Source organism: Rhizophagus irregularis, chromosome 12 (assembly GCF_026210795.1).
Source record: "Rhizophagus irregularis chromosome 12, complete sequence".
NCBI lineage: Eukaryota > Fungi > Glomeromycota > Glomeromycetes > Glomerales > Glomeraceae > Rhizophagus > Rhizophagus irregularis.
Genome location: NC_089440.1, coordinates 2327504 through 2348775, shown reverse-complemented (window position 1 = coordinate 2348775; position 21272 = coordinate 2327504). Strand labels below are relative to the sequence as shown.

General features: G+C 27.6%; 6 protein-coding genes across 6 annotated transcripts; 2 read left to right on the top strand and 4 right to left on the bottom strand.

The window, feature by feature from the left end:
* Positions 1–211: 211 nt before the first annotated feature.
* Positions 212–738, top strand: OCT59_004052 (uncharacterized protein; the record flags this gene model as incomplete). Its single annotated transcript, XM_066148025.1, has 2 exons — positions 212–224; positions 521–738. 2 exons carry the CDS (start codon positions 212–214, stop codon positions 736–738), a joined length of 231 nt encoding a protein of 76 aa, XP_065996664.1.
* Positions 739–6829: 6091 nt separating this feature from the next.
* On the top strand, positions 6830–7618 carry OCT59_004051 (uncharacterized protein; the record flags this gene model as incomplete). The annotated part of the gene is made up of 3 exons (XM_025320222.2): positions 6830–7108; positions 7180–7281; positions 7355–7618. 3 exons carry the CDS (start codon positions 6830–6832, stop codon positions 7616–7618), a joined length of 645 nt encoding a protein of 214 aa, XP_025171833.2.
* Positions 7619–14970: 7352 nt separating this feature from the next.
* Positions 14971–15965, bottom strand: OCT59_004050 (uncharacterized protein; the record flags this gene model as incomplete). The annotated part of the gene is made up of 3 exons (XM_066148024.1): positions 14971–15162; positions 15522–15728; positions 15813–15965. The coding sequence occupies 3 exons, from the start codon at positions 15963–15965 to the stop codon at positions 14971–14973; spliced, it is 552 nt and encodes a 183-aa protein (XP_065996663.1).
* Positions 15966–16025: 60 nt separating this feature from the next.
* OCT59_004049 (uncharacterized protein) lies at positions 16026–16358 on the bottom strand (the record flags this gene model as incomplete). Its single annotated transcript, XM_066148023.1, has 1 exon — positions 16026–16358. The coding sequence occupies one exon, from the start codon at positions 16356–16358 to the stop codon at positions 16026–16028; it is 333 nt and encodes a 110-aa protein (XP_065996662.1).
* Positions 16359–16561: 203 nt separating this feature from the next.
* OCT59_004048 (uncharacterized protein) lies at positions 16562–16885 on the bottom strand (the record flags this gene model as incomplete). Its single annotated transcript, XM_066148022.1, has 1 exon — positions 16562–16885. One exon carries the CDS (start codon positions 16883–16885, stop codon positions 16562–16564), a length of 324 nt encoding a protein of 107 aa, XP_065996661.1.
* A 2554-nt stretch (positions 16886–19439) lies between these two features.
* Positions 19440–20313, bottom strand: OCT59_004047 (uncharacterized protein; the record flags this gene model as incomplete). Its single annotated transcript, XM_066148021.1, has 2 exons — positions 19440–20047; positions 20160–20313. The coding sequence occupies 2 exons, from the start codon at positions 20311–20313 to the stop codon at positions 19440–19442; spliced, it is 762 nt and encodes a 253-aa protein (XP_065996660.1).
* Between the last annotated feature and the right edge of the window lie 959 nt (positions 20314–21272).

Sequence of the window (21272 nt, the reverse complement as noted above, 5' to 3'; positions counted from 1 at the left end):
ATTTTTTATCTGACCTATATATATATTGTTCGGGGTCCTGGTGATGATCACCACCGGTGATAAATAGCAAACTCCTTTTTATAATATATTATTATAAAAAAACGTTTTTGCAACGTTTTTATAATAATTTAATGAAAAAATGTTGTGAAATGTTTTTTCAAAGTAATTTTAATTAGAAAAATATTTTTGCAATATTTTTTTAATTAATTTAATGGAAAAACATTGTAAAAATGTTTTTTATAATATATTATTATAAAAAAAATATTTTCGCAACGTTTCTATAATAATTTAATGAAAAAACATTGTGAAAACATTTTTTTAATATATTATTATAAAAAAAATGCACAACATTTTTTTATTATAGGACCAGACTAGACCAGACCAAAATAATTGGTTCATTTCAGTCTGATCCAATTTATGTTAAAAGATAATCTGGGACTGGGCTGAAATGACCAATTATTTTAGTCCAGTTCTGGGTTACTCCCCAATCTGGACTAATCCAGACCATTTAAAACTTTAGATTCTGATAGTAAATCAGACCAATTTAATCCTTTTTATTTGGTCATTGATGATGTTGATGATAAAAGAGCTGCTTCAGTAAATGCTTTAGATGATTTAGCAATGCCATCTTCTAATACCCAATCATCTAATAATGATAAACTGAAAAAAGAATCTACATTATCAGCTCCAGCGGTTGATTCATCTGCACCTGCTACTATTCAGACATCTGATTTATAACTAGTGTTATCTTAGTGTTCCAATCTGATTAGCCGCTATCCAGATTTTTGACGAATATCCGGATATTGGCGGTTATACGGATAACGGATAAGTTAACGGATTGAATCACACGGATGACAGATAATAACGGATTGGATTTCTCGGATGACGGATAATAACGGATTCATCTGACAGATATCCGACAAATTTAATTTATAATGAGCATCCTGTCAAATCACGTGACATTACACAAATTTCCAAAAAAGGAAATTTTAATTTCTGTGAAAATTGGGAATTCTTATTGTACAAGGATCCAAAAAAGGAAATTCTGGTGCCGATCAGTTAATGCCAGCTCGAATTATATCTTATACAAATTTTAATGGTATTAACGGATAATCCAGATAATCGCCCCAGGAAGGATAATCCGGATGATCCGAGATGATACTTATGCGGATATTCCAGATGACGGATTTCTAATCAGATCGGATAAATGGATGGCGGATTCTAATCAGATCGGATATAATGGTGACGGATATTCTCTGATTGAAACACTATGTTATCTTAGCAGCCTAATATTGTAACGTTACTTTCAACTCTTGCTCAAATAATAACTACTACTTCTTTAACAGCTCTCACAAGTTTACTATCTAATAGTCAATATGCAATTACAACCAACCAAAAGATAATTGATCAATCTTCTCAAGCAAATGATGTAAGTTTAATAGCAATATTTATAATTTATTATAAAATTATTTGTTTACGTACTAACAAACTATATTTTTTATTAAGAGTCAATTAATAAATCTTTTTATTAATGAATGCAAGACTCTTTTTATAAGAATTCGTAAGCCAACACCGCAACTGGTTCTTGCTCTTGTACGAAAATGTATTAACTATTTAGGTGTAACCACTTACAATGCACTTGACGTGAAAAAAAGAATGTGGTTGGTTTTCAATATGAAGAACTCAACTTTATGATACCTGTTTAAATATTGCGTTTGACTTTATGGATTATTATGAGTACTATGTATATGATTTGGAATATAAGTATCACTATTAGTATTTATTAAACTATTAATTGCTAATTCACATGTGAATTATAAACTAATTGAAAACCTGATTTTACTTAATAATCTAAAAATAAACACTTTGTACACATTCAGAATATGTGATTTAGGGTGACGCAGATCATTTTAAAGCATCAAAATTTATTTCTGTAGAGTTATTTAACTTAGAAAACTGTAAAATTTAAAAAAATTGCAAAAAAATCAATAATTGCTTAAAATTAGGTAGTTTTTACAGGTTTTGAGGTATTAAATCAAATATAAAAAAAAATCCGTATTTTTTCAATTAATTTTTTTTTAAAGAATATATTAATACATATGTAAAAGTATGTAAATATAAAATTTAAGGCTTCTAGCCAGTACTTTCATAAGGCAAAAAAAAGTGGTGCAAATTTATTCAAATTTTGACTAATTGGCAATGTTTAGGATTTTTTTGTAAAATTTTGAGTTTTATAATATTAATATTAAATATTTAAATAAAAAAGATATAATCTCAAGATTTTTTCAACAAAAATTTTAAGTAATTTGATTAAAATTGATTGACTTATTTATGGGGGAAATGCAGATTTCATATGTAATTTTGACTTGTTTAATTTATAGATGGATTTTTAAAATTTTGAGTTTTATAAGAATCACATTAAATATTTGGATAAAAAAAATCAAATCTCAAAGTACTTTCAATAAAAATTTCAAGTGATTTGGTTAAAAATTGATTGACTTAATCTATGAGAGAAACAGGACTCCGAATAATACTAATATAACTTACAAATGATCTGCAAATATTTACTATTAACTCTATGCATCTTTTTTTTACATATAAACTCTATGCAAATCAAACTCTTAGTTCAAAAAAAATATTTATCAATTGTTATCCATTGTATTGATTGTATTAAAATTTTATTTATAAACTTTTAAAAATGCTTTTTATTATTTATTATATTAAAACTTTATTTATTTAATTGTATTAATATTTTATTTATTGCCAAACTTTAAGACATAATTTCTTGTCAACCATCTAACCAAAATATGCAGGTTTTATACCATTGGATAGAGCAAATTAAGGGCTTTCCAACAAGCCCAAAATTGCATAAATTCAACCACTACATCCTAATAAACTTATCTAAATTCATTCTATAATAAAGTAAGATTAATTGTTAAACTTTGAGATGTAATTTCTCATTAACCATTTAACCAAAATATGCGGTTTTTATACCATTGGATAGAGCAAATCAAGGGCTTTCTAACAAGTCTAAAATCGCATAAATTTAATCACTACATCCTAATAAACTTGTCTAAATTCATCATCTTATAATTGATATTTTTTTTTAAAAAAAAAAAGAATAAAAATAAATTAAATTATAAATATAATTAATATTTTATAAATTAAATATATAATAAATAAAAATAAATTGATTATAAACAAAAAGTAAAATTTACTTTTATTAAAATTATAAAAAAAACAGTAAATTATAAAAATATTTAAAAAAAAAAAATTTGTCATAACATAAAAAATTTTTTATAACATAAAATACTTTGCATTTACTCTTAAAAAATGATCATCTTTATATATATAAAAACTCTTAGTCTGAATTTAGAATTAATCTAAGTAAATCAAAATTATGAGTTTATAGATTTTTAATTGATCTACGCAAATTCAATTTGCTAGTTCAAAATTTTTTTTTCATATAAACTCTACACAACTCCTTATGTGAGTTATATCAGTATTATTCGGGATTATAGCGAAATGCAGATTTCAAATTTGCGGTAATTTTTCTATCCATCACATGCGAATTGGCAATTAAGTTATTATTTACAGATGCAATTCTAATAAGTTGTCTAATGAAATACATATAAGCAGGTTTATTTCAAATGAAGACGTAATTCATGTATTTGGAATTCAATTAAAAAAAGTTAAAAAAAGATGTGCTTATAAAAGATCAGTTATTTTGGACAATTACATTGTAAATGTCATCTTAATAATGATTAGGCATTATGTTAAACTCAATATTAATCGTATATAATATAATGCAAATACTATCATTAGCAGTAATCGGATTAAATGGCGAAATCCTATTTTAGTAGATTTATATAATCTGAATTGAAAAACAGTTGATATAATTATAATATGTGAAGGTGAAACAAGTATTGCAAAGAAAATTAATATAAAGGTCTTTATGGATTGGTGAAAATAAAATGTTCTAATATTTATTACTGGTAGTATACTATAGCAACTTCTTATATCTTAAGATAGTATTAAAATTGCTATATATAGTATTTCATTTATATTTTTAAAATATATCTGTAATCTCTTTTAAAATAATATTAAAATAAATACAAAGAAATTTCTTTATTGCAAAATCATTGTAAAAATATTTTATAGATATATTTTTAAATTATATCTGTAAATTCTATTAAAATTATATTATAATAAATACAAAGTAATTTCATTATTGCAAAAATATTTCATATATAGTATTTCATTTATATTTTTAAAATATATTTGTAAACTCTTTTAAAATAATATTAAAATCAATATAAAATAAATTCATTATTATAAAATTATTGCAAAAATATTTTGTATATGCATATTAATTATATTTTTAAATTACATTTGTAATCCTTTTAAAACAATTTCAAAATAAATTCAAATCTCATAAAACCATTTCAATATAATAAAAGTATTACAAAATTATTATAAAACTAATTTAAAAAAAGTAGTATTTTTAGTAAAGTACATTGAACAATTATGATATTAAGAATAAATTATTTGCACTTACTATGAATAGTAATACTACAACAAATAAAGCAGTTACACAATTGCTTCAAAAAGAGTTGCCTAATGTTAATATAATATTTATAGGATGTATGTGTCATATCCTTAATCTTATTGTAAAAGTAGGATTAACTGAAATAGAACATCTCTGACAAAAGTGCATATTAAGGTTGTAAAATATTTAGCTAATCCTTTAGTTAATGAACAACTGGAATTATTAAAATCATATTGTTGAGTTGTTGGAATAGATTTCTTGCAATTGATACTTGAAATTGATACTCGTTAGAACTCAATACTAGCAGACTAACTATGTTTAAAAGGTATATTTTATTGCATCTAGTAATTAAAAAAAATGTGTCTAAAAGAACTATCAATGCCACCTTGTTTAGAAACAGGGGAATTGGCTGAACTTGAATCAATTTGTCCAAGTTCTCAAACTATTTGAAGATGCTACAGCAGTCCTCTCTAAAGATCAATCAAATTCAATTTCAGATGCTTTGACAGTAATATTAGAAATCAAACAGCATATCAGCAAAACTAGGAGTAATAATTTAATGATAAAAAAATTTAAAAAATATTGGGATGTAATAGCAGATCACATTTTAATTGCACATGTTCTTGATCTAAGATATAAGATGAAATATTTGAGGGCAATTATTATTGATGTTGGAGAATATACTGAAAATGAAGCAAATCAATATGTTAATAGTGTTCATGAAAAAATAATTTTATATGGGCAAGATATTCAACATCACCCTCAACCACTTCAACTACAATAGTTAATGATGTTGAAACATTTAGTAGATCATTTCCTAAAAGGCAAGTTTTAAATTAATACAAATACAATTGACTATGAATTGGAATTATATGAAATGGAACCACTTGAAGAGTTCGAAAATGATAATAATGGAATATTATATTGGAAGTTACTATCAAACTGATTTCCAATTCTTAGTAGGATGGCACGTGACTATCTTGGCATTCAACCTTCAAGCATTGCTAGTAAAAGAGCATTTTCTAGAGCTGGCTTTACAGTTACTAATGACAGAGCAAATCTTAATGAAAAAACAGTTACTTCCACAATACTAATGCATTCATGGCTTAAAGAAAGTCAAAAAAATTTTAGTCCTCTTAACAATTTGCCAGAAATAGCATAATATTACTCTGAAAAAAATTACTTATATTCTTTATTGATGATGTCAATATTTTTTTCCTGCAAAATTGTATTTTTTTTCGTTGCTGAGCAAAAAATATATGTACTATTTACTTAGCACTGTGCCCAAGTATTAGTGCCAGTGCCAATGCCAACGCCAGTGTTCAAGCCTTTTTTTGCCAGGCGTTGGTGCCTATTGTAATGTCTGTGTCGGGTTACAGAACCCTACTTGAAACAACCTGCTACTCCAATATCTTTTATTAGTTTCATTTTTTTTTTTACATAGCCGGCCGGCACTTTCTCATGTATTACTTCGCAATAAAGAATGTTTTGATTGATTTTTAAAATGTGCGCGTTTTGCAAATGTAAATATAAATCTATACATGTGTTATTCAGGTGATTATTAACTCTCATGATAGTGAACTAAATGATTCCCGATTTATACCTTCATTTGAGAGAAATACATGATAGCGTCATTATGCGTGTAAACAATCTATTAACTAAATGATTCCCGTTTTATACATTCATTTAAGATAATCTCCAACACCTGTCTAAGACACAATTTACATTCAGATAATATTGGTTTATGGGTAGATAACAAACTTAATAATAACTTAGATGGTGGTAAAGAGTAGCGGGGCCATCATATGGTTAGGGCTCGGCAGGCTTAACAAGCAGGCGTGTTCTTCCTTCCTGCTACTCTATCATTTTTTTACTTTCATTTTTTCTTAGCTGGCCGGCTCTTTCTCATGTACTACTTTACAAAAATATAATAAAGATTTTACTTCGAATTTTTTAAACGTGTATGTTTCATGTGTATATATTCTCAAATATAGATTTTGTGTTCGCTTATCAGTTATCAATGAAAAATTTGTACATATCTAAAAAAATTAAGTGTCAAAGAAATGACTTGATACGGGGACCCGCATTAAATAATCTAGGATTCTGCACTCTTTGATAGCTACATCTTGCCAGTTTTATGCAGTACAATTAGTATGCGTGACACAGCTACAATTCCTTTTGTCATTGAAAATAAACCGGTTTAGTAGTTACAATTTTTTAGCCTAAATGCATTCTATTTAAGAGAGAAAAAAAAGTTACGCATTGAAAACCATTGCTATCATGGTTAGCGGAATTGAATTAATTTCAGTGTTAAGATTAGCACATAAGTTAATTGTTGGGCTTATTTCTAATGCTCGTTTGGCAAATAATATTATTCCGAAAGCAGAAGAATTGGAAGATCGAATCGTCAGATTAATAGAAATTTTTAATAATCATATTTCGGAGGAAGATGGGGAGATTATGTCACGATATTATTATTTGATTAAGGATGAAATTATACCCTTCTTTGAAAGATTCAACAAAAAAGGACGTATCAAAAAGTTTGTTAATGTTCGTGATGTAAGTATATATTATCAGTATATCAATCGACTTATAGTTATTCACTATACAGTCCTTTCTTTTCACTTTAGGACATAAATAAAATTGAAGGCTTTGAAAGGAAACTAGACGGTCTTAATAAAGACTTCAAACTCAAGCTCAAGCTTCAAATGCGTAACGAAGCACTTAAACAGGTAGGAATTTTGTTCTTTCTTTCAATTACAGAACTATTGTGTTGTATATTTCTAACTTTCTTGTTATAATCAGCCACCTGCTCCATCTACTCCACCTACTCCACCTGCTCCACCTGCTATCAATTACAATTATAATTATTATGATTATAGTAAGAGGATGGCCTATGTTGCCCAACCAAATCAACTCGATCAACCCGGTCAATCCACCGGCGTCCTTTCCTGGCTTAGTTCCTTCTTTTGGAATGAACAACCAAAGCCACCTGTTCAAACTACTTTACCTGCTATCAATTACAATTATAATCAACCCAAACAACCCAGACTTTTGGAATATGAATAATTTATGATATAGTATATTTGCGTTTTCTATTAGATGTTCGATCATGCTATTTGATTGGATACCATAAATAGATCGGTATCTCACTCTCAATTATAAATGGTTGATTACTGAAATAAAACATGTTTATAATATATGCGGGTAAATGTGGGTTGTAAACATTCACCTTATTGCGGAGTTTATTGCATTATTCAGATAGAGATATAGAAACACCAAAAAAAGTTACCGTTATTTTTTTTCCGTAGGGCCAATCCACTACAACGTAACTCTTCACATGCACAAACAAAAAAATCTTATAAATTGTAAATTTTTTCACGCGGTCACATGGTTTTTTATTTCTCCTATTTAGAGTTCAGGAAAGTAAATACTACTATAATTATAGCGCGTAGCAGGGTGTATATGATGTAATAAGTGATACATATGTGCGACTATTAATTGTGAGACTCACACATAAAGCGATCCCCCAAAAAATATTTCCTAGCAATGTTTATTTGCTCCGGAACGTGTCACTATTTTTTTATCCGAGTCAAATATTCCAATAAAAGCACTACTACAGCAACTCGCTCACGTTAACAGACGAAATAAAAAAATATGGTAACATAACGAATATAACTCCACTTTGATTTACTATAAAATAAAAAAAAATACTATTAATATAATATTATATTTATATTATAATACTTAATGTTAAAGTATATATTACTTTACTTATATTTTTCTAGATTTTTCGAATTTTCTTATTTTTGCAATATTTGCAGTATAAAAAGAATAAAATTAGTAGCAATTAAATCTTTTTTTCAACTATTTTTAAGAATGCTAAATAATTTTAATTAGAATAACTTTTTGAAATATATATTATATGATATTAAGTACTAGTAATAAAGTTCTAAATAGTTAATTTTAAAGTTTTAACTAGTATTAATATAATTTATATAATTTAAAAATCATTTTTATTGTTTTTATAAAAAAAAATTATTTGTTACTTAAAAAATAGTAATTAGATATTTAGATTTATAAATTAATGGATAGTTATGATTAATTAATATTATTATTTATCTTATACAAATTTTCATTTTAATAAATATATTATAAGGTTTTTTTAAAAAAAAAAATTTTTCTTATTGTAAATTAAGTTTTATTTTTTATAAAAATAATGTTATTTTTACTTAATTAATTAAACATTTTATACTATAATATTTAATATTATAATTATAGTCAACCCAATTACACCCTTTTTATAAGCATATTTATATTAGCCCTAAGTTACTAATAAACTTATTAAAAAAACCCTCTTTTTAGTTATACCATATAGTATTTTTATAATTATACAATATTTTTTTAGTTCTAAGGGGTGTGCCTATAGAAGGAGTTGACTGTATATAATTTATATTAATAATCTAATTAAACTAATAAATATTATTAATATAATAAATATTATTTCATATTACAATATTTAATATTACAATATATATATTTTTTTAAGTTTTTAAATTTGCAATATTTGTAGTATAAAAAAAATAAAAATAATACAAATTAAATTTTTTTTTTAAAATTATTTTTAAAAATGCTAAACAATTTTAATTAAAGTAATTTTTTTGATTTAAATAAATAAATTTTTGTGAAAATATATATTATATATAGTATTTATAAATACTAGTAATAATAAATTAGATTACTAAAATTTAAGATAATTGTATTATAATAATTATATATAAAAATAATTAAATTACTTATATTTATTTTAAATATATAAATATTATATAATATATATAGATCTGGTTTGTTTATTATAAATTATTTAAACTAATATATTTTAATTGCTTTAATACTTAACAAATTAAAAGATACTGCTAATGATATTTTAATATTACATAAAAAATTAATTCGCCTAAGGTTGCTAGGCAAAACTAAGTAATTTAGACAATTGTTGAAATTAAAACTAGTTAAAACATTTTATTAAAAAATTAAAAATTTGCGAAACTGCGAAACTGATGAAACTGGTAAAACTGCGAAAGGTTTAGACATATTTTTACATAGTAATTAATAAAGTTTACCATTTATTATAATAAATTATATAATTTATATTAATTATTTAAATCATTATATATTAAAATATATTAAAAAAAACTAATAACTTGATCATTATTAAAATAATTATGCTAATCAGAGAGGCATCAATAAACATAAAGTTGGTTAAAATAAAGGGATATAGTGGCATTATAGGCAATGATATAGCTGACAAATTGGCAAAAAAAGGACAATGTGGAAATAATCTTTTTAGAAATAATATAAATTTTATTAATAATATACTATCCTACTTTCCTGTTTTTATAGATAATCCTATTGAAGTTAATATTAGACGATTTATTTTGAAAATATTAGCTACAGGTGAAGCTACTGAATGGTCATTGTTAAAAAATAATCAGGAATTATGTTATGGAGATGTTAATCAGATAGACTGGAAAATTACTTGGCTTATTTTCCATTATTGCAAAGGGTTTCACTGCACTAGTATGCAAACTAACTATTTGTGGACTTTTATAGCAAAACTATTTCATAAAATCCTTCCTTTAGGATCTATTCTAGCATTAAGAAAGCCAAAACTTTATAAGAAGATGAAATGTGTTATGAACTGTAACAAAAAGGAAAATTGGAATCACTTATTTGAATGCCAAGCATATGAATTGATTTGGCAAAAAATTTTGGAGATTATAACAGAAAAATCTATAATTATATGTTTAAAACAAAAGCAAATTAAATGCCAAGGTGAAGATTTTATTAGAAATGTATTACAAGATATATTAGGAATTACAGCAAGGTCAGAAAAATTCCAAAAGTTCCAACACTTGGCATTGAAAGTGAAAGTTGAAACTCATTTAACAATAAAATTACAAAAAGATTTTAAAATAACTCTTAATGAAGCACAGATACTTATGGCTAACATTTTAATACGGTTCATTTTAACATTTAAAGAATTATTATGGAAACCAAAATGTGAACAAATCATTTTATGGGAAAAAAGAAAAGGCATTACTTGAACAGATAAAATTACTTCAGAACCCAAAATAAAAGACAACTTAAATCAACCTTTAAATAAAGCAAAAGACCACTTAAATCAACCTTCAGATAAAGCAAAAGATATACAAACAAGAAAAGCAGATCGAGTACAAAAGGATTCCAATGGTAAAGAAATCAATGGATACCTTTATAAAGAAATACATATGTGAGGATTGGATTCCAATAAAGAAGAAGTTTAATAAGGTTACATTATACATAAGCAAAAAATTACTGGAGTAATATTTTTTTAAAAAAAAAAAAAAAAAACTTTTTAATTAATTATTTATTAGTAAATTTATTTTTACTTTACTTTTATTTTTCCTTTATTTTTCTTTCTAGTTTAATTTTGGTTTATAGTATAGTATTTTGGTTTAATTATTTTGGTTTACTTTTATTATTTAATTTTATATATTTTTAATTTATTTGTGATATAATAGTTAATGTTTGATTGGACTGATCAGGTGCTGGAAGTATCATTTATAGAATAGTTGTGATTATTATATAGTCCAAATATATTCTAATAAAATGATACATGATTCAACATTTAAAAAAAAAAAAAAAAAATATATTAAAATATATAGTAAGTTTAACTAATAACCAGTTTTATAACTGTTTTATAATTTTACTTTTTATATATTATTATTAGTATAGTTAGATTTCTATATAGTTATTTAATTGGTTCTGCAAAAATTGGTAACTATATAAAGGTTTTTACTATAATATGATTATATAAAATAATAATTATATAAATTGGTTTTTCCTAGAAGTGTGATTATATGGAGAAATTTTATATGATATGACTATATGGAGTGTGACTATATGGAGGTCTGACTGTATTTATTAATAATTGTTAATTAATATATAATATTTTATTTTAAATTTTATTAATTAGAAAGTTTAGATATAGTTTAAACATTTAGCAATTGTCAAAACCTTTTGTCATAGTTTAAACTATTACTAATTAAAGTTTAGACTTTTGTCAAAAGTTAAAATGAGTTTAGCCAAGCAATCTTAATTATTCGCCCCATATTTATAATTTTATATATTATTAATTAATTCAAATAGAGTAATTGTTGAATTTCAAGTACAGAAAAAAATACTTATAATTTAACATTAGAATAATTTTCTATTTATAATAATAATTTAAATATTTGTTTTAATTATCTAATTTTAATATTATTAGTCTTATTATTTATATATATATGCAAAAAACTGCAATACTTTAATATTTAGAATAAAATTACTGAAAAAATTAAATGATTTTAGCAAATTAGTAAAATGCTAAAATAATAAAATTTTGCTAAAACTATTGATAAAACTCTGAAAAAAAGCAAAATCTAATAAAACTTATTATAAATACTAAAACTGCTGAAAGTCTGAAATCTTGCTAAAATTATAATAAAATTATAGTAAAATTTTAAAGAAACTAATTGTAAAATTTTGGAAAGGTTTACTTAATTTAAAAATCCTATTTATAATTAATATTTAGAAATTCATCAATTCAATATTTTAATTTTTTCAATCTTATTAATCATTATAATTCAATTATATATAAAAATGATATTATAAAATTAGATTATCAAAATGATACTAGTACTGCTAATGTATAAAACATTTTACTTTTCAAATTTAAAACAATACTTAACTGTAAATTATAAAATACAACTTAAAATGGATAGTTTTTATATATCTATTTGTGATAGATAAGTAGTAAATTTCTTTTATTATTAATTTAAATACAATTTTAATTTATTATTAATCAAATATTATATTACTAATTTAAGTGAAATTGTAAATAGTTATTTTAATCATAATATTACTTTTATTGAAAAAATAAAAATAGCAATAATTAGTTTTTTCTTTTTATATTTTTAGCAATTTCATATTAAAATATTTGTATAAAGATATACTGATTTTATTATAATAAACCAGAATTTTTTTGCTGATCAAATATTTTTAATATTTATTTCTCTTTGTTAATTAATAGTTTTATTAATTAAGATTTATTGTAAATATTATTCTCAAATAATGTTGTTAAATTGCACTGGTAAAAAAATGATTTATCCTACACATATCTTACACATATTGGGTACTCAAAATGTAGAAAATCATACACAAATAATACACATATCATACACATATCGGGTACTAATATATATATCATACATATATCAGGTACCTGATAGGTATACTATATATATAAGTACCTGATATGTGTATGATATATGTATTATTTGTGTATAATTTTCTACATTTTGAGTACCCGATATATGTAAGATATGTGTAGGATATGTGTGATGACCATTTTTTTATTTCCATTTTTATTGTATATTATTTGCCTATTTTTCAAATAATATTTGTTATTTTTCATATTTTTTTATAATAAAATCAATATTATTTAATAGGCAATTTCTATTTGTACACGGAGTGTTTAAACACGGGTCATATTAGTAGATTAAAAACGGCATTCAAAACCTCCTTTAATGCCTTAAATAAACTTTCAGAGCAGGTGAAAATACATATATTTATCTGTAATATAATAAGAATAAAAAGTAAAAGAGTATAATGTCGGTAGCATTCAATTTCAAGTTAAAAAACAAAAAATTAGTCTATTAAAAATTATATTTATATGACCCGTGTACAAACACCCCATGTAAACTTAGAAAATTTCTATTTAATATTATTTGATATTATTTCAATATCATTTTAATGATATTTAACAACACTATTTTCAAATATCTTTAATTTCTTAAATGCATAATATTGAGCATTTTTTTGGTATAGTAAAATAAATAAATTCTAATTTTAGTTTTGCAAAAATTATCTAAATACTACAAAAATATTACAATATATAAAGATACTTGAAAATAAGAAATTAAATTTTAAAAAAGAAAAATTTATTTATAAAGATATTTTTTACTTAAAAAATATTTTACTAAATAATTGTATATAAAAATTTCTAATTAAATTAGGCATTAAATGTTTTACTTGTAGGCTATAATTTTGATTACATATATTATAAATTTATATTTTCTATAAAAAATATTTTTGCTAAAATATACTTAAAATAAACTTAAAATTTTATTTTATACTTAAAATATACTGAAATAGGCAATCATTTAAGTATCCCTTACTAAACGGTAAAACATTGCAGGCAAATTTGCCTGCAATTTTACCGAAAATTCAGTTCTCATCTAATTTTATGAAAAATGAAGTTATTCTAATAAAATTTTTTTTCGCAAAGAGCTTAAATCATAATTTATGTGACAATAATCATTATTTATTAATTACATATTATAAGATTGAAGATTGACCATTGGTCAAAAGTTATATTTTTTAAATGACAAAAAATTTTGAAAAATTTGCATTTAACTTTGACGATCTCATTGGAATTTGATTGCAGCTATATTAAAGCTTAATTGAATATGTAGAAATTTCTATGATGAACAACTTTTGTTATGATGATTTTTAATGTTTAGAAGTGGCATTTTGACTTTACATAGAACCCTAAAAAAAGAATTATTTTTGTGAACTTGTAAAAAATGCATAAAGTTAAATTTTATCATCTCTATTTTGTTCATTAGAGTGTGAAGTTTCATAATAAAAATAAAAAAATATATTAAAATGCTTTGTAATGAAGCAGAATATTATGGTAAAGAAAATTAATTTATTATATAAAAATTCTGATGTTATTTTTTTGAGGTTAATTTGTGACTAATTTCGGTGATTAGCAGTCATTAATCACATATCAAAACCATACAATTGATGCTAAAAATGTAGATCAATATAGCTGCGGAATTATAGGATAATCCAAATCATATTGACAAACTTTATATTTGGATATAAATTTATTTTGAAAAATTGCAGGCAAATTTGCCGGCAAAACCGTTTAAAGGATAATTTAAGTATATAATAATATACTTAAAATATTCTTATTTTAAATATCCTCAAAATATACTGAAATAGGCAAAATTTAAATGTAAATTAAATATGGTGCCGGAAGTCTATACTCGACAATCACGTGATTTTGTTTCAATTTTCCGAGAACCGAACCTAAATCACGTGACTCGAAATTGACCAATAAAATCTAAGATTTGAAATTTTGATTAGATTTTTACATGCAAAAACGTTACGTGTTTTCATTTTAATTTTAATTTCACTGTAAACAATGAGAAAAATGACACTTTTCAGCAACATGAAAGCAGTTAATACTGCTATAAAAGTTATACCAGTCAACCATAAAAGCAGTTAAGTATGTAAAGTATGCATTAATTAATGTCTTTATTATTAATATGTACTTATGTATTATCTAACTGATCCATTATTCTTTCAATATTTTCAGGTAAACGACGATGTGATTTATATTTATTAACAGCCCACTCGGCAGTCCTACCTTCCAATCCTTTATTGTATGCATCCATGTATTTCCATGATTTACGTGCAAACTTGCGGATAGTTGTTACAGAAACACTTATGAGAACTTCCAGAACCTGTATCAATAAATCATTGAAATTATAATTGCATATCCGCCTTGTTTCCCGTTTTGCAAAACCCCAGTACCATTCTATAAAGTTGCATTCACAATAGAATTTTGGGTAACGCTCAAAAATATGTCCTGCTTTAATTAATACTTATTCCAATATTGACCGTTGTTCACAAAAATCTGGTTGCAGTGACATTATTCTTTGTGCACAACAGTCTAGTCTTTTCAGATCAATATTATCATCTTATTTTCCTGAACACTGCTCACACATCAAACGAATACTTTTCTCTGGCCAAAGGTTACGTTCTGTAAGTACTTGCTTGATACCCTTTGGTTTCCTTTTAGTTTATGATTACCTAGAAATACCATTAATTGTGTCTGCTTCTCTCCATTTTTATCGATATACCATCCATCACGCATTTTAGGTTGTGCTCCTCCGGGACTCAAGTTCATTCTTGTCGCAATTAGTGCATCAGCTGCCATTGCATTGTGATTTGTAGATTGATCAAAACAGAAAACTCCAACACAACCAGGGTGCAGTATCTCAAATATTGGAATAGCTTGATGCACAAGCTATTTTTGCAAATGAAAAATCCTTAATCAGGATTTGTTTTTTTTTTCTTTGTTTCTGAGATTTCCAACCATATTTAATCTTACTTGATCTAACATATGCTTCGATTTCCAATATCCATCTGTTTGTATAGAACAAATAACAAAAGCCTCTTTATTTTTTATGTGTGGATTTTCCTGTAACTGTTCATTGGATAATCGTAGTAACCCGTGACATGGACAAAGGAAGGCTGAAATCATAATGGAACATCTCTGGTGCTTTGAGCGTAGGATATCTTCGTCTTCTCTTATCCAGATTCTTTATTGCCCATCATTTGCATAAAAGTGACATTCATCATATGTCACTTGGACTAGTTCTTTTTCTCCTGGCTTAAACTGGAATTCTGAAACAATATCCATCATATCACCATCAAATTCTTTTATAAACTTTTGATATTCAAACATCTTCTTCAACCATTCCTTTCTGTATAGCACTACGTCCGGTTGCTTATGCCCATCATAATAAACTCCCTTCCTTCTTTCATCATACTTATATCCCCACAAATGCATGTAATTTCGGCAAGTTTTCTCAGAAATCGTGTCTTTTTTAATATGACCCGTTAATTTAGGAAATATTATTCCTTCAATATACATTTTCAGGTTTCTAGGAGTACGTGATTCTGGTTTTTGTTGTATGCAAGTATTAGCATTCTTCAATCAAAGTCTTCATTATTTAGCAAACTTTCCAATTTTGTATGTTTTCCTTGATGATAGATAAGAAGCTCTCCTGTCTGTATAAAGTGGGCTTTCCATTTTCGAATACATCTTGCAATATAATCACCTTTGTCCCACATGATTTATGCAATTTGATTACTGGCATCCATTTTACCCTGACCATCTAATAATAATTGTATATACCTACGTATACTTAGACGACGTAAATAATCATAGGTAAAAACATTTTTATTTGTTTTTGCTGATTTCATTATTAAGCATTGTTGATTTATTTCTTTTAGGCGTATTTGTAGATTTCTTGTAAGCTCTTTAGTAATTAAAGAACGATTTTGTGTTTCAGAAAATGAAAATAGAGATGGAAGTGGAAATTGTGGCTGCAATGATTGTGGTGAGAGCATACTAGTTGATGCTTCAGTACTTGTAAATAATGTATCAAGCGTCCTCATTCCCTTTACATCAAGTGCCAATTCTTCTTTTTTTTTTTGTTTCTTCAGACTGTATCTCTCGAAGTTCCATTACAGTCAACTCCCTCTATAGTCACTCCTGTTATAGTCACATTCTACTATATAGTTACACCAGTTGAATGTTCAAAACACTTTATTATTAAAATCTATCCTATATAGTCACAATCTATCTATAGTCACTATCACACCTATCCTCAAAAATCTTATATTAAAAAGAACTGTTTATAATCACAGTTATATAAAGAATATATTAAATAACTTGGCATCTAATAATCGTACAAGGATGTATCATAGCTTGTTAGAATCTTCTCACTGAAACGAATCGAATGGTAGTAGTTTTATCCTTTTCTTGTGCAAACAGTCTTATGACTTTATCTTTTATTCATATTTTAAATTTCAAAAATAAGATCGAACAGTATTACAAAAATAAGAAAATAAACTAATAAAAAATAAAAAGAGTAGCTTCACGACTCATACAAGCAAAGAAATCTAAACTAAAAAATTTAAAGCAAAGAAAAACTAAACTATTACAGAATCGCATACCCCAACTTTACCCGAAGGCCAGTGTGAGTCAACTATCCAACATCCAAAAATCCAGTCCGTTACCAGAAAGAAATTCTAAGAGGTTGAACTGTTAAGCGGCGCAGAAAATCCAAGTGCGAGATCCATGATCCACCCCGAATTATAAAAGAGGATATCCAAGAAATCCAGGAATCCTGAGAAACTGTCGCCAAAGAAGAGTTGTATTTTTGTGAAGAAGTAGCAATAGAAGAAGAATTTGTAGATGGGCCACGTATTTTGGAAGCATCACTAGCAAGCTAGTCGAATTAATCTTTAACCGAAGTTTTATGTGTAAATTCTGGCTGACATAAAATGTTGTAAAAATTTGTAATTCAATAGAGTAAATTCATCAATCGCTAAAGTGCTATATATAAATTTCTGATATAGAATAATAAAATTTGTATTCATAAAAAATTAGGAAGAGAAAATAGAAAAGCTTAAAATAAGCGTAAAAGAAGTGAAAAAGGAGAATAATTAAAAGTAAATAATGAAAAAAAAAAAAAAAAAATTAGCGCAATTAGCGCATTAAAAAAACAGGGTGAACAAAATCAGCAGGTAAATCCCACAGTGTTCGAAAATCAGAAGGAGCAGGGTAAGGATGTGTATCAAACCAAGCGTGCACAAACATCCAATAACATTAAGATATCACAAGGTTTAACACGACCTAGTTTGAAAGAAAACTGTGTATCACTATTCCAAAGATGTGAAAATGTCGAAGAGGAAGCCGATTTGGTGATAATAGATTGGATGGCATCTCGAAGATACTTCTTCGATACCGAGAAAGTGTTGTGCTTGGAAATTAATAACCAGAGGAAATTGTGAGAATGTACATAAATGGAAGCACTATTCGAGAGTATCCTTCAGACTATATCAATAATGGAACGACTAAAGCCAAAAGTTTTAAAATCTTGATAATCAATAACAGGGCAGTTCAGACCAACAAAAGGACCAGAGGTGGGTTTGTCAGTAATAAAATGACTTCCAACTACAGAAGAGGGATTCAAAACCACTTTTTGGATAGAACCTGTAAATTTAGAAGATATAAACGCAACTGAAGAGTGATGTGAACGTTCGTTCAAACAGAAGGAAACATCAGGGCGCACAGATACGAGATTACGTATATTCTGGACAATTGAGTAATCAGTAGTAGACATAGTCAAATGATAGGAGGTAGGAGGAATGACTATAGCATGATTCTTAGTGGCCATCCACATGGAAGAGTCAAGAAGATCAAGCTGAATAACATGTCGTGAAAATTTGCTCTGGTCTGATAAAAGGTCTTTATGGCGTTCTTAACGGGCAAGTTGTTTCTTCGAAGGGTGGGAAATGGATTTGTGAGTAGAGTATGAGATAAGAGTTCGTGCTAAAAGTGTACCACTGTCATCCTTAAAAACATGATGAAAAGCATAAGATTTGCGGTAGGAAAGTCCTAGACGTCGGGAAGTTACATCTTTATAAAAACCATCAGCGTGTCTTTTAGACACACCGGATTCGAGTAAAGCTGAAAGAGGAGAAGGAGGAGGAGGAGAAGTGTGAACAAGTTTTTTGTCATGAATATGACAAGCATGACAAAAGCGAGACATAACATAGGCAGCAGAAGTGTTGCAAAACAGCGGGAACCAAAATAAAGGTCAAGGTAAAAGCAAGATTGATGATATCGAAATTGAATAAAGGTACGAGTACGTCTATTATTACGATGAGAAAATGACCAACGGGCAAGAGAGGTAACACGTTGTGTTAATAAAAGCTGGCGTAACCTATTAAAATATTTACGTCGAGCATACGAGGGAATACGGTTTTGTCGGTAAAAGAAAAAGGTTAAAAATTTTGATAAAATAAATTTCAAATTAGGAGAAGGACGATCAGATGTAAATTCAAATGGCTTAGTAGTTGAAAGGAGAGGAGAATTGGTATGAATCGAATAACAATTATCCGAATCAGGAGTGGAGTCCAAAAGGAAGTAACAGTTGCCTTGTCAAATAGAATATAAACGATTAAAGCCAATATTTCGAGCAGGACGTATCCATCCATCCAGGATGGTACGTATTGTGAAAGTGTAAGATAAACACTGTGCATTATCATGAAGGAGGGCTGAAGCAGAAGTTGCAGGTGAAGATCCCGCAGGTATACTAGTTAGAGAAAGGACCGGAGGAGGAACGTTATTGTCATTATCAGCGGTATCTACTAGAGCTGAAATATGGGGAGTTATGAGAGAGGAGTCTAGGAATTTATTTTGAAAGGGACTTTTAGGTTGGGAAGGACGTGATAAAGGTGGAACTAATAAACGTATTGTAGAAGGGGATAAAACCAAACGCGCAAAAGACAATTTTGTCTTAATTTTCTGTGTGCGCTTAAAGGATGCAGGGGAAATCATAGAGGATACGTGTTTACAAAGAAATTTAGGAGTACGCCGTGGAGGGCGTAAACTATTGGTGTATCGCATAGAAGGGGTACATAAATCTAAGATGATATTAGGATCAGCCTCGTGTTTAGAAGCCCAAATAGCTAATGGAAGAGGAGGTGGATCATCATTCATTGGATCATCATGTGATGGATGATCGTCAACAGGGGGATAGCGAAATCCTTTTTTGAATCCGCAGTAGACGAAAGAGAGGTCAAACGCAAGTGTAAAAGGCGTTTTTGTTCAGAAAGAGAGTCGTCTAGTAGGCGGAGGGGCCAAAAGCGAGGTAAGCACGTGACTTGGCAGAAGAGTTGTCAGGAAGAGAGTTGAAACGAGCAAAAAGAGCTTCTTGTTTAAGGGCGCACTTAGCGCAAAGGTCCTCAACTTCGCGAAGTTTAGAAAGAACTTCATCCCAACTCAAAGTTGAGAAGTCGTGAGAAGAGGCCATAGGCCTAGATAAAAATAGGAAGGATAAAAATAAAAGAAAAGGTAATAAAAAACTTTGAGAAAAATTATTTTATTTTATGTAAATATTGTCGTGAGGGCAACGGGAGAGAGTTTTAGTTTTTTAGTTTTATTTTTTTCTTTTGCAAGTGTTTACGGCCAGACCACCCATTGCCTCTTATGAGACTAATCTCGGGTCTGTGTCCTATCATCTTCAATGGGCAACTATTATACCGAGTACTTAATTCCTCAGGTAACAGCACCACTATAGAAGCATCCCCCATCGGGCCATTTTAGGCTGATCTGAAGCTAGGTACACGCCGCCTACTCATCCTATACCCATTGTATGATACTGATACTCAATTTATTTAACGACCTTTAGAGAGCATCTACTTTCATGGAGGACTTTCGACAGGTAACATCAACCATCTAGTACCCTTCCATACCACCATTTTAGTGACTAAGTCTCACTCAAAGCGCCACTACAGCCCGCGATTACCTAGCACCGATAGTACAGTTGTTTACCCCAGTGGTATACTTTGTAGTGACCACTCAGACAGGAAGTAGCAGGCATCTGTCCAGGATCACCCCTTATGGTGGGTATCAACCACCAGGGATCACCAACTGTGACCAGGCCGGAGTAGGGAATCGAACCCCATAGCCATGCTTACCTGTTCGCGCACGAACACCTTGGTTGGTCTAAGACCTAACAGAAGGTCTAACTACCACTAAGACATTGCACCCTCAGCTTTACCATCTAGGACGACCATCTAGCCATTACTGACCCCAAGCGGTATCGTAGAGTGACCGTCCGGACAGGAAGAATCGAGGTATAGTAGTGGCCACTCAGACAGGACTGCGCACATGCCAATGGCCTCATAGGGAACGTTAGAAGGACACCATGACCCTTAGTTGAAATGTGCGGCCTAACCGTACACACTAATTCACCATGATGCAGTCCAA